General features: G+C 47.1%; 1 protein-coding gene across 2 annotated transcripts in view; it reads right to left on the bottom strand.

Moving 5' to 3' along the window:
• Positions 1-3,710, bottom strand: part of LOC120369977 (solute carrier family 22 member 5-like) — a 43,990-nt gene extending 40,280 nt beyond the window's left edge. Inside the window, exon 1 of one of the 2 annotated variants that reach the window (XM_039483885.1) lies at positions 3,103-3,710. In XM_039483885.1, coding sequence (XP_039339819.1) covers positions 3,103-3,495 — 393 coding nt within the window. In that variant the 5' untranslated portion in view covers positions 3,496-3,710. The remainder of the gene's footprint in view (positions 1-3,102) is intronic. The other variant, XM_039483884.1, reaches the window with a different exon arrangement.
• Between the last annotated feature and the right edge of the window lie 9,295 nt (positions 3,711-13,005).

The following is a 13,005-nucleotide window of genomic DNA, read 5'->3' as shown; positions in this document are numbered from 1 at the left end:
GAAGTCTACTTCCTCTTTGTTCCTCCTCTACAGTCCCTTTGTCTCATTCTATTTCACTCAATAATTTCAGTGTCAAATTCTGCTCCCAGTTATACCTGCTCAATGCCACTGAAGATAGCAGGGTTTAAACAGATATAACTGGAAGAGGAATTTAGCCCTCCATTTAATTATCAAACCTCTAAGTGTTTTAAGTGCCATATATCACTTTTTATTACCATTTCATTCTGCCACTGACTTACATAGAAAAGAAATAGGAATTACATAAATGGTGGTTTTCTTGAGGGCATGAAGTTTTATTCACCTCTCCACTTATAGTGTTTGAAATGAGTCACAAATAGAAAAAGCAGTTACAGTATGTGTAAAATGATCACATATACCTTCTATTGTTAAATTTACACTGGGAAGATTGACATGAGAAAGAGGGGTTTGCTTTTAGATAAGGAAGAAGGAAAGGCATTTTAAGCCGTTTCTGCTCCTTAAAGACTGTCACACAAGTGAGGGCCTTTACTGTGGCCATGAGACAGAAGATGCTTCAGGCAACATTTTTTTTTTCCACCTAGATTTCAGTTAATGCCAGACCTAGGACAAAGGTCCTCATGGCCACCTTGACAAGTCAGAGAGAGATATGCAGCTAAACATGAGATTAATGAATCATAAAAGGGCAGGAATGAGTCAACAGATTAGCGTTAAACAAGTTTAACATTGAAAACCTCTAAGTAGGTGAAAGGCCACAGCTCTTGCGAAACTGACCCAGAAGCGTAAACATTCATAAAAGAAGTCATGATGCATGAAGTCTGGGACTGCCAAGTACAGTTAACTCCTGCAAGCACAGGGATCAGGCAAACAAAATAGTTTCAAACAAAATATCAGCCAATGTCACACACTGTATCAGCTTCCTCTATTCTTAGTTTGTTATCAGACTCTCCATCTTTCTGAAGTTTAAAATTCAGCCAGTTTAATTTGCATTGGGCTTAAACTCAGTACACAGTTTTGTCAGCGAGGAGACAAATTATAGGATGAAACCATGAAACCACCAAGCCACTGAGCTTTGAAGCATTCAAAACAAAAACAACACAATGCCATGTGAACTCGAATAATTTTTTAAAAGCTCAATTTTTTAATGTTCTCTGTAATAATAGTTTAGGCCTTTGCAATAGTGCTTTTTGGTGATGTCCAAAAACATTTCTCTTGAAAGAAGTTCAGAACAGTTAAGTGTCTAAAGCAGATCTTAAAAAGCAATTTACGTGATGCATCAGTCCTGAAAGGTGAAAGTTGGTGTGGAGATGGCAAAACTTCATTAAAGTCAGCTGTGAAAATCGTTCAAGCCTCAGTCACTACCTAAGCTCAATAAGAGTTGTAAAATTCAAGTTTTGCCTGTCTACACTGACTGGTACAGTGGTGTGAAAAATTATTAGGGGCCTTCCATTTAAAAAAAAAAATCTGTGCCAAATTTAGTACGCAGAAGTATGCAGATTACATCAAAAGAGGCTCACGCTTTCTTTGTTACAGCAATCTCCTAGGCCCTGCTGCAGAGAAGCACAATGGTGCATGTTATTCCTGTTATTTATTTTTCAAAGATCTCTTTCCGTTTCTTGTAGAAGCTTTCAGCTGGGGAAAAAATCACAAGAGCTTGACAGACAAGCATATGATGTGTGGGAAAGAAAACAGAAACTTTCATGCTATTACTGTTTCTGTCTCATAGACATATTTCCAGCAGCTTAAATAGAGATGACATAACTTCCCCCCCCCCATGTCTCTCCTTCAGCAATAGCTTCCCACACTAATCTCCTGTCTAGCTAATCTTTCTCTTCTTCATGCATCTGAACTCGTCTTGTATATTTTAATAATCTAAATTAAACTGTATGCACTCCAGCACACACACTTTGGCATTCTGAATGATTTTAAAAACAGCATGTACATTTATGACACAATATAAAGACAGGCAGGCTGCAAGGAGCAAGTATAGGTTGCTTTGCAAACACCTAGATCTTCAATTAAGAAAGAGACATCAGCAAAGCCCAGCACAAACCTCTCTGTGCAAAGTGGTTTGCTTCACTAGGGAATGTCCAATTTTTTTTCATATTAACATTTGATAGACATGTCTGATTCAACAAATGTGTAATCAGAAGTTTCACTTAATTTAATACGATCACCAAAACAATATGTACTGGGTTTTGTAAACAGTCTCTGTAATTTGATAGCACCCTGTTAGAGAGAGAGCTGATGCCTATATTACTGTATAATCTTTCTCTACACAGAAGCTCACTGATATAATGATTTTAGTTTTGTCTCTGATATTTACATAGCAATGATCAGGTAACCTGTTAAAACTTTCGAAAGAAAGAGGCAATAATAGTCAGTGACCTGAACAGTCAGAAAAGTCTGTTTCATGTCAAGAGGGGAAAGTGTAGGGTTGATGTAGCTACAGTAAGCAACTCAAGATAAACAGGTTGCTAGAGTAATGTGTCCAGTATTGGATATGCAGTCCCAAAAGTGTGAAGGTAGTGGGCTTCATCACAGAGGACTGCCTCCTCTCCTGCAAGGATACCTATTGTTACACACTAGGTAACTATGGGCCCACTTTCCCCCTTCCACCAAGCTTCAGGGCTCCTATCCACAGCACATCTCAACTGAAACAGTAGCCACTAGAGTCAGGAAACACTAGCTCCCACATCCTGTGACAGAGGTACTGATGTGTAGAATCCTGTCCCATGTCATGTGTCGGGGACTAGGAAGTAAAGCAGAGTCTCTCCCTGTATTATTGCTCATTTGTGCACCAAATCAGCAGATCAAGTATTTCTGTACACCTGTGGCATGACAGGCTCATCCCCTGTGCCTCCAGGGGTTACAGACACACTCAGACCCCTTACCCCAGCCCCCTAAAATCTCACACTGGGCCCACAATGTTAGCACTCCCCTTCCCAGCCCCTCCCACCCTGAGCACCCCACTCCCTGTGCCCCCCAACACCCCTCCCAGCCGCATCCCACTCTAGGCCCCACCCCCCATCTTTCTCCATCACCCCAAGACCCCTTCACTCCCCACCCCTCTCGCCCCTGCCCCCCGGGGCTCCCCCCACGGCGGCGGCCCCCGCCCGGGCGCACCTCGGTGACGATGGTGGAGAGGTAGAGCTCCCGGCTGTACTCCCAGCCGTCCAGGCACTTCTCCTGCTCCAGCTGACTCAGGTCCACGTCCCTGCCGGGCTGCAGCCCCAGCGCGGAGAAATTGGCCAGCGACTCCAGGCGGTAGCGGCGGCACCTGCTGGGCCCCTCCCGGCCGCCCTGCAGCTCGCGGGGGATGCTGGCGTTGAGCCACTCGCGGCTCAGGTTGGCGCTGGGGGGCAGCCGGCAGCGGTGCTCGGGGGCGCCGGCCAGGAAGACGATGGAGAGGCCGGTGAAGCCATTGGGGATGATGCTGGCGCTGAGCAGGAAGAAGATGAGGCGCTGGAAGGGGCCCCACTCGCCCAGGAAGGCGGTGACCCCCTCGTAGTCCTGCATGGCGGGGCGCAGCCGGCGCGCAGCGCTTGAGCCCGGCGCTGAGGAGCGGCGGCGGCGGCTACACGCGGCCCCTACTGGCGCGGAGCGGGAGCGGCCGCCGCAGCGCTCCCAGGGCCGGCCGGGGGGCCGGGCCCGGCGGGGAAGGGGTGGGGCTTGCCCGGCGGGGCCCACGCGGGACAGGTGGCGCAGCCGCCGCCCTCTCCCTGCTGCCCGGGCTGGGCCGGGCAGGCGTTGGCTGAAGGCGTCCCGCCCCCGAAAGCCTCCGAGCCCTGGCGCTGCCCATGCTGGGGGCGCTGCTGAGCCCAGCCCAGCCCCGAGCCCGCCGCGCTGGGGAGGCGTCCGGCTGCCAGAGCCCCGGCTCAGCAAATGGGCGCGAAAGCTGGTGGGAGCCAGGCGGGGGCTGCGGGCGCAGCCGGGGGCGGTGACACTGCCCGGCTTCGCAGTGCTGAAGGGGGGCAGCCGGGCCCTGCAGCCACAGAGCTTGGCCCCTGGTGTGTAAAGGACCTGTCGTCTTTCCCCTACCTGCTCCCAGCTGGAAGGCCTGGGCCTGAGTCTCCTTCCTCCCTGTGTGGCCGTTTGCCCCCCCCCCCCCAAAGTAAGGGCCAGTCCAGGTCCACTGTGCAGGTTCAGCCAGTCTAGGGCTCGTTTAAGACAAAAGTGTAACAAGTGGGAGAATAATGGAGGAAAGATGAGGAGAGCTGAGACAGCCCAAGGCAATGCGCTGCGCCCCCCCCCCTTAGAAGTGCCATAGGCATAGCTTTAACAGGAGATGAATTTACCATAACACGCCTACAACATGCACAATACATGTACCACGGCCCAGCCTGCCATACACTGTCTACGTGCACCATGCTAACCCGCATTAGCAGCTCATTAATGTGCTTTGATCTAGTCCTCTCTGAAAGGAGACTCCATCTGCCCTCCCCTCCGAGCGAACCCGTCTGGGTGTCAATCTGAAGGGCACCCTAGGATACAGGGGGAGCAGCACCAGGCCAGAAAGGGGGTCCCTGATATGAGGCTGGAGGGAGAGGGGGGCATGTAATACATGGGTGGAACAAGGCAGGATAACAGAGTCTGGGGACTGAAACCTGGACGCAGATAGAGTGCAGGGCAGGACCCAGAGGGAGATGAGGACATGGGAAAGATGAGGTGGAGTTCAGGACACAGTGGGGGACAACTGGAGTGGGGGGACTAGGGACATGGGTGGGGAAGATAGGAATATGGGGCAAGGAACAAACCACAAGGCAGATGGGGTGGGGGATGGGGCAGGATGCTAGAAGGGGGCATATGGTAGAACCCCAGGGTCAGACAAGGTCGGAGCATAGGACTCAATGGATCAGTAGCCTGGGGTAGGAAGAGTGAGTGGGGAAGGGAGCAGCCCCGAAGGGTTCAGGGGCAGATGAGGTGGGAGATAGGTGCAGGAGCAGTACTGTGGTGCCATATCAGTGATTTAGTGCATCTGCCCTCCCCTGAAATGAATGGCACATTCCATGGACCACACATGTAATTCAACAGGGCATTAGTAACTTGGTTGGGCTGTGTTGCATATAGATATGTTTACAAAGCGTTGCAAAAGACCTTTCCTGTACTGCTGCAGGCCTAATTTCCAACGATGTAGTTCCTCGAAAAGCCATTCATGGCAACTGAGGGAAGCTGCCATGGAGCAGAACCAAATAAACCTTGAAGCGTTGCACAACTATTTGCAATCTAATCCACATTTCTCATTTACAGTATCTGAGTCAAAGGTAAAGCAGCCCTCACTTAGCAGTGAAACATTGTCACCCAAGTGGCTAATCAAAGTTTGGGGCCCTGGAAATGTTCCATTTGGGAGTTTAAATCAGTGATAGTTAGATATTGCTTTGATAAAGTTTTATTTACAAAGAATGTAAAAAAAACCTTTGTGACTCTGAACGCAGAAAGTATCAAATAGCAGGAAACAGGTTTTTTTTGCTCAGAGCCCCAAGACCACTCTTTTCAGCCTGAACCTCTAACCCAAGAAATCTCTTCCTAGGTTTCTTCCAGGGCAAGACCTGGCTTTCAGCTGCTCCTTGTGGCTAGGCTGTCGCTGCTCATGCATGTACATATCCAAAACAATACTCAGCAAAACCCTCTGCCTACACAGTCCAAAAATTTCTGGTCAGGTTGGTTCACAATCCCCCTTTTGTTTTAGGTGTGGGGCTTGTGATTCATTTATCCTGGCAGTTATGTTAATTGATGAGTGTGTTACACTCAAAGAGGTTTGTGATGTAAGCAGTCTCTACTTCTCAGCATAACAATATTTTATCTCAGGCAGCATTAATACATCTCTTTGAGGAAAATTTAACTTTTACCAGGTAATAAAACAACTAAACTTTAAGAATCTGTATTTACATAGAGTTAAAATTTACACAAAAGGTCACAAAGTCAAGGGAAAGGAGAACTCAGTAGATATTCCACCAAGTATATGATTCAGAGGGGGGGTCTATGCAAGCAGATCTAAGGGTAGATTCCACAAGGAAAGCCGAGGCTGTAGTGCTTCAGTGTAGCGTCATTACAGCCACAGGAGGGGTTCTCCCAATGGCATATCCACCTCGCTGAAAGACGGTAGCTATGTTGATAGAAGAACACTTTCACCAACCAATCGATGTCTACACCGGGGGATAGGTTGGCATAAGTATGTTGCTCAGGTGTGTGTGTGTGTTTTTCACAGCCCTGAGCGACGTAGCTGGATCGACTTAACTTTTGAGTATAAGCCTGGCCTACCCCTGCCCCTCTGCTCTGCTGGTGTGTTAAAGGTAAAACAGGGTATTTTTCATTCAGCCGCTGTCCCCCAAAAGCACCAAGACAGTCAGACTTTCTCCCTAGGGCTCCAGAAAATGCTAAGAAAGGAGACAGGCTGCTGAACTTCCCCAAACACATTGGCCCCATAGGGTGTGGTTTTTCCAGCCAGCAATTTGTACAGCCATCACCCCACTGTTGGCTGCGTTCAGTAGCACTAAACAGCCCAAGTTCCAGGACATTCCTACTTTAAAAGGAGCGACAGAGCATACTGCACCACGTGGTAGCCTCGGCTTTCCTTGTGGAATCTACCCTTATTAGATCTGCTTGTCCCCCACTTTGTTGGCTAGGGCAGAATTTGGCCTCAGCATTCTAAATCTCATACAATATGTAATGCTCAACGGAGTGGGCTATGAATAGGCTCATACTCTTAGCTGAGTTGCTATGCCTATGAGTATAATCAGACCCTGGGCATGACCTTTTTATGGTAGTATTGTATTTAGAAAAGGTGCCTGTAAATCTTTTAAAATAATTACTTAAAACATGGAAGAAAACACCACCTACGGTTTCAAGCACAGGGATTCTGTTCTATTCAGGGCTCAAAAAAAAAAAATCAGCACAGGTCTGTGGTTTGGTCTTTCCTGAGTTTATCTACGATGCTGATCTCTGTGAAGGTGATCACCTGTTCCAGATGCAGATTTTATTTGCTTATTTTTAATTTTATTTCCCATTTGGGAACTTAGCCCTATGATTCTGCTCTAAGAGGAGGAGTGAAATTTGGCTCAGGGATTGCTCCAAAAATATTGCAGGGGATGAGGACACTCTCTGCTGTCAAAAAAAGAGGACAAGGCTTGTCATCTCTACTGCATAGGGCCTCTATGACCAAAATAGGTTTGCATTTCCCCTGGAAGGTGCAGCCTAGGATATCAGTAGTGAATCTCTGTGAGCCCATTACTGAGGTGGAAGCAGGGGGCTGAGACCAGCAGCCCTGTAGCACACTCTCCAAAACCCTCCAACTGCAACCTGAAAAGGGGGTGGAGACAGAGTAGGTGGCTGAGCTGCACACCCAGCACAGGATCTAGGCACAATCTTTCTGAGGGTACGTCTTCACTACCCGCCGTATCGGTGGGTAGCAATCCATTTCTCGGGGATCGATATATCGCGTCTCATCTAGACGCGATATATCGATCCCCGAACGCGCTCCTGTCGACTCCGGAACTCCACCAATCCGAACGGCGGTAGCGGAGTCGACATGGGGAGCCGCGAACATCGATCCCGCGCCGTGAGGACGGTAGGTAATTCGATATAAGATACGCAACTTCAGCTACGTGAATAACGTAGCTGAAGTCGAAGTATCTTATATTGATTTTCCCCCGTAGTGTAGACCTGGCCTTAGTTTTTCTGAGCTTCTCTGCTGGCTCTGTTGGTTCATCCAAACCCTGATCTGGGGAGGGGAGGGGAGAGGGAGAGTTCTACAGGGGAATGCATGGCAGCACCGTTCTTGGAATCTGCAGGGTTTGAAGCAGGCCTGGGCCTTTTAATTCCTTGTGTCGGCTTTTCCAATCCTGCCTGCCCCCTTTTCTTTCGGAGGGCAGGGCACTCCCACCCACAATAGGTTTCTGAGATAGTGTCTGAACATTGCTCCTGGAGCTAAATCTTTCCACTCCTGCCAGGATCTTTTCCTGCAGTCTTACCCTCTGACGGGTAAAACGCATTCTGCCCCCAGCTCCCCAATGAGACATTCTTCAACAACGGGCGGGGGGGGAGCAGGAGACACAGGCCTTTCCTTTTGTCTTTGGCTCTCTCAGTCTGGCTCTCTCCCTGAAGCCTGCAGCATCTGCTGCAAGTGCCTCAGAGCAGGAATTGGAGCTGAGGGGAGAATCTCCTCAAAAGACAAGTGCAGCCCCAGGACATGGCTGGGAATTAGACAAACCATTGAGCTGAATTTTAGTCTGACATTTGGAATAAAAGGTTGGAATTTCCCCAGGCTGAAGTACTCATTTTAGTGGAGTTGTGGACCTTAGCACAACAAGGAAAGAGATGTTGTCTGAGTCCTTAAAGGCCCCTGTAGACTTTGCACAAGCAGCGCTTTTCATGGGTGGATGATTTTGCAGGCATGGTCCCTCTCAACTTAAAAATCCCACTGTTTAAAGGGCTTCTCTCTCTGAAAAAGATAGTGGTACACAGATCTGTTTCATGCAGGTAGATGGAGTTGTGGTCCCTGAGAACAGGTGCCCCAGGCAACTCAGTTCCTGGCTCTTAGTATTCCAGTGGGGAACATTTCAGAAAGTGGAGGCTAATCAGAGAAGTAGAGATTTAACCCTGCCTGGCCCTTGCCCGACTCCACAGAAGGGAACACCATCAGATGGCAAGTTGAAGCAGTCCCTGAAGTAGGACAGGAGAGAATATCACTTCGTGAGTGGTAGCTGGTGCTGAGGCAAGGACAGAAGCTGCCCTCAGCGGCCTTGCAGCAATTTGCAGAACTGTCACTCAGCCCTATGTGGGGTTGGACCCCCAGACTGGTGCCAGGCTCTTTCATTCTGAGACCAAACAATTACCCACAGCTGGGGTCAAAATGAATTTACTGGACATTATTCCCAGGATGTATTTAATGGAGCTGTGCAAGAATCACAGGCACTGTTTTGTCCCGTTCCCAGTACTCATCAACCCACAGAAATGCTGATAGATAGAGGAAACCAGCCATCTACTTCAGATAGCAGGGAAACAACCCATTCCCCATAAAGGGCTGTACCCTCCCCTATTCTTAATCTGAGAGAATCAGGGGTAAAACAGAATATAGCTCTGTCTGAAACATCTGAAAAAGATCTTAAAGGAGGCTTATCTTTACTTTCCCATTTTCTCAACTTTAGTCATTACTATTTTATCAGGCAAATGCTTCTAGGATCATAGGAATATTAATACTAGCTGTAAGGAAGAAGGAAATTCCTTTTCATCTCTTCCTGGGAAGTTCTGTACAAAGAGAAAGCAGAAACAAACAGAATGACACAGCTTCTGGATTATCTTGGTTTCACAGCAGACACAATGAATAGACATGTTGTGCCAGGGAAGTCAGTCACAGAGTATCAGGCAGAAGATCTCATCTCAGAGGAATGTTAACAGAAGATGAAAACAGCCATAATGGAAAACAAGTGCAGTTACAGAAACAAAAATCCAATCGGTATTAGAGCCTTTTGGAAACACTTGTCTCATGCAATGATGTACCTAGATCACAAAGCACTTTATAAAGAAGGTCAGTATCATTATCCCAGTTTTACAGATGGGGAAACTGAGGCACTGAGTAGACCAAAGTTTATATGAAACTTTTCCAGTTATTTCCCCCTCCTCTCCTGCATCTCATTGTATTACATCTGTTCATATTTAAAAAGATGATCTTGCTTCCCACACTTTAGACAGGTAGCTGTAAAAATCACATTGTAATTGATCTGTAAGCCTTAGCACAATGAAGACTGGAAAATTTATGAGACTTTACCTGAAAAATGACTAAGTAGTACATTCCATAAATCAGGCCTACCTTAAAAATGGAGGAATCATTCCAAGTCAGGTCAGTGATGAAATTTGACATCCAAAGCTTCAGTGTTTAGGGGAAACTGCACCCATGCTCACACTGTTGGAGATATGTGTTAACTATACTTGCAGAAAAACAAATCGAGTCTCATCTAGGAAAGCCAGATAGAACTAGCCCAGCTGTGGCAGTAATCTTTACTGAAGGGAACTTTAGGGGTGGCGCATTTCCCTGCTGCCCGTAACTGACAAGTCTTGTTCTGCCCCCAAGATGCAAGCAGGCTGAAATCACCTATTGTAGCAGATCTTATCACACAAATGAAATTATCAGGTAACTTTGCATACATTTTCCCAATGTACTGTGCTTCAATTTTCTCATTTGTAAAGTCTGTGGAATAGTCATAGAAAACTCAAAGTGTGAAGAATATATGAATGTACCTAAATCGTTCACAGGCAGCCTGTATGTTCCAGTGATCTCCAAGGGTAGTAGGACATCACCAGGTGCCTGATCCTGGCACATGTAAAAGCCTGGAAAATTGGGCCCTGGTAGAGTCCATATGAGTGTATTACACCAAAAAGCAATCACACAAAAACTGCACATTGAGGACTTGGAATGGAAGACAACATTTTAAAATGAGTGCAGGTGCGAAATGACTTCATCTGTTTGATGACATCCAGCATGTAACTCAAACATTACTGTACATCTCTCAATGTGCAGGTTACCTTAAAAATAAACAGTCCTTTTCTGTTTTTAAAGAGCCTTATAGACTGCAAATTTTCGAACATGAAGCAGTGAGTTCCAGGAACTCAAATAAATCAGCTTCACAGACTTTTGAAGAAATAGTACAAGGCTCACATCATGCAAGGAAGTTGTTTAAAAAATTGCTCGAGTTGCCCCTCTGCTCCTCAACCCATTTCCTGTCAACTGCTGACAATTTCATCAGGCTTTTAAACAGGAAATACTAGTTTTTAGTGCTATAAGCCCTACTCCATACTTTGATGTTCATGAAGATGTTCAATTTCATATTCCCATTGCAAATAGGGAATCTCCTTCCTTAGAGGTTTTTCCTGGCTGGGATGATTTAGTTGGGGTTGATCCTGCTTTGAGCAGGGGGTTGGACTAGATGACCTCCTGAGGTCCCTTCCAACCCTGAGATTCTATGATTCTATGAAAAAGCAAGTCTGCCATGGCTTCCCTGGTATATTGGGTTCTGGTTTGGACTTTAATGTCAGGTTGATGCTGCAAATTTGCTTAACTCTTTCAGTGGTCTTAGTTTAAAAGTCTATTCAATTAGAGTTTTACTTTTGCTTCTGTAGGATTGAGGTCTGATTCTCATACTGCCTTCTGGGACAGAATGCCAGACATTCATAAAGTATAATTATGGGTATGGCGTTCTACTACTAAACTGAACCATATTTTTTAAAATTCTAGACTAAAAAGGTCCAGACCAGAACAGTTACTTACTCTACAGTAACGGTGGTACTTTGATATATTATAGTCAGTGTGTATCCCAATGTTAGAGTGCAAATGCCTCATGCCTGTGTGATGGGACATTTTTGAGTGGCAGCATCTGTTGGGGCCCCGCATGTGCCACCTCATGTGTGAGGGTATAAAAGGCACAGCAGCTGCGACCCTGATCCAGTTCCCTTGCAGTTCAAACCCTGTCATAGCTGAGGACTCAGGTAGCTGAAAAGCAGGGATGGAAAGTAGGTTGTGGGATCCACGCCAAAGTACACTGTGAAGAACCACAGTTATTCCACAGTAAGTAACCGCTCTTTCTTCGAGTATGTTTCAGTGTGGATCCCGCTGTTGGTGACGGGCGAGCAGCAACCTCCTCGGATGGTGGGAGTGAGGCATTCTAGCTGTATCAAATAGTGATTGGAGTACTGCTGTCCCAAACTTGGCACCCATGTCAAGTGCATAATGTTTCAGGAAAGTCTCTGGGTTACTCCTCATTGCAGATGTCCAAGACTGGAGCATTACTGAAGCAGGCGATAGATGCAGCCTGTGCTCTGATGGAGTGTGCCTTGATGTTCGGAGAGAAAGGCTCACCTGGCAGCTGATGGCAATTACAAATGCAGCGTGTGATCCATCTGGAAATTCTCCATGGTAAGATGGCATGGTGTTTGAACAGGCCAGATACAGACACAAAGAAGCAGGTAGAAGCCAAAAGGACCTGGGCCCAGTAAGGAAATGCAGTAAACCTGGATTCATCCAGGGTGTGCAGTTTCTTCTCAGAGCAGCTTTGAGAAGCTTACTTTTACAGTCGATTTAGGTGCAAGTCTGAGACCACCTTAAGGGTGAACTTGGGGACCGGTCTGAGCACCACCTGTCTCTATGAAAGATTGTATAAGGTGCTCCAGCCATGAGATCCTGGAGTTGACGGACTCTCCGAGCTGAGGTGGTGACCCCTAGAAGGACCATTTTAATGGTAAGGTGGTGCATCGAACGTTCGGGCAGTGATTCTGAGGGAGGCTACATGAGCTTCAGGTGAATGACAGTGAGTTCCCAAAGGGGAGCTGAGTCTCCAAACAGAGGGAAAGTATGAAGAAGTCTTTTAAAGACTTTCAGTACTGTGAGATGTGAGAAGATCAAGTGTGACAGAACTGGTGGCATGATCTCCAGAGGCTTTGTGTTGTCTGTTCATGAGAAGACCCTGAGCTCTGCCTGGAGCCTCTGCGCTGTTGATGCCAGACTGTGTGTTAAAGCGCACACTTATGACCTCAGATGATGTAGGTGCTAGGCGCAATGCTGGCGTTGATGCCAGTACTAGTTCCTTTCTTGGCACCATCGTTTCTGAACTGGTATTGGGTGTAGTCTGTCTTCTGGATAACACTGGCTTGTCCACCAGCAGGATTTGAGAGCTCGTCTCCTTAGGGTCTGATGAGACATTCATAGATTGTGCCAAAAAGTGGCGTTTGAGCCTTGTGACTTACATGTCCCCGAAATTGACAGACACACCGAGCATCTGCTAGGTATGTGCAATTCCCCTAGGTAGAAAGGCATCTTCTGTGTCTCTCTTATAGGAGTATTAGTCAATCATAGGATGGGCAGGGCTTGAAGCCTGCAGGTTGAGCTTACCATGCTAAGGAGCCCAGTACAGGAGGTCTTTCCAGGATGTGTAGGGGAAAGAAGAGGTGGGGTCTAGCCATCCTCATTTGGTCAAGATGGCTAGACCACCCCCCTGCATCCCACAGTATAGTGGTCAAAGATAAAGGTAGCCAAGGAGT

The sequence above is a fragment of the Mauremys reevesii genome, linkage group 8, assembly GCF_016161935.1.
Source record: "Mauremys reevesii isolate NIE-2019 linkage group 8, ASM1616193v1, whole genome shotgun sequence".
Classification (NCBI taxonomy): Eukaryota; Metazoa; Chordata; order Testudines; family Geoemydidae; genus Mauremys; species Mauremys reevesii.
The sequence above is the reverse complement of the archived record's forward strand: the minus strand, read 5'-3'. Positions and strand labels throughout refer to the sequence as shown.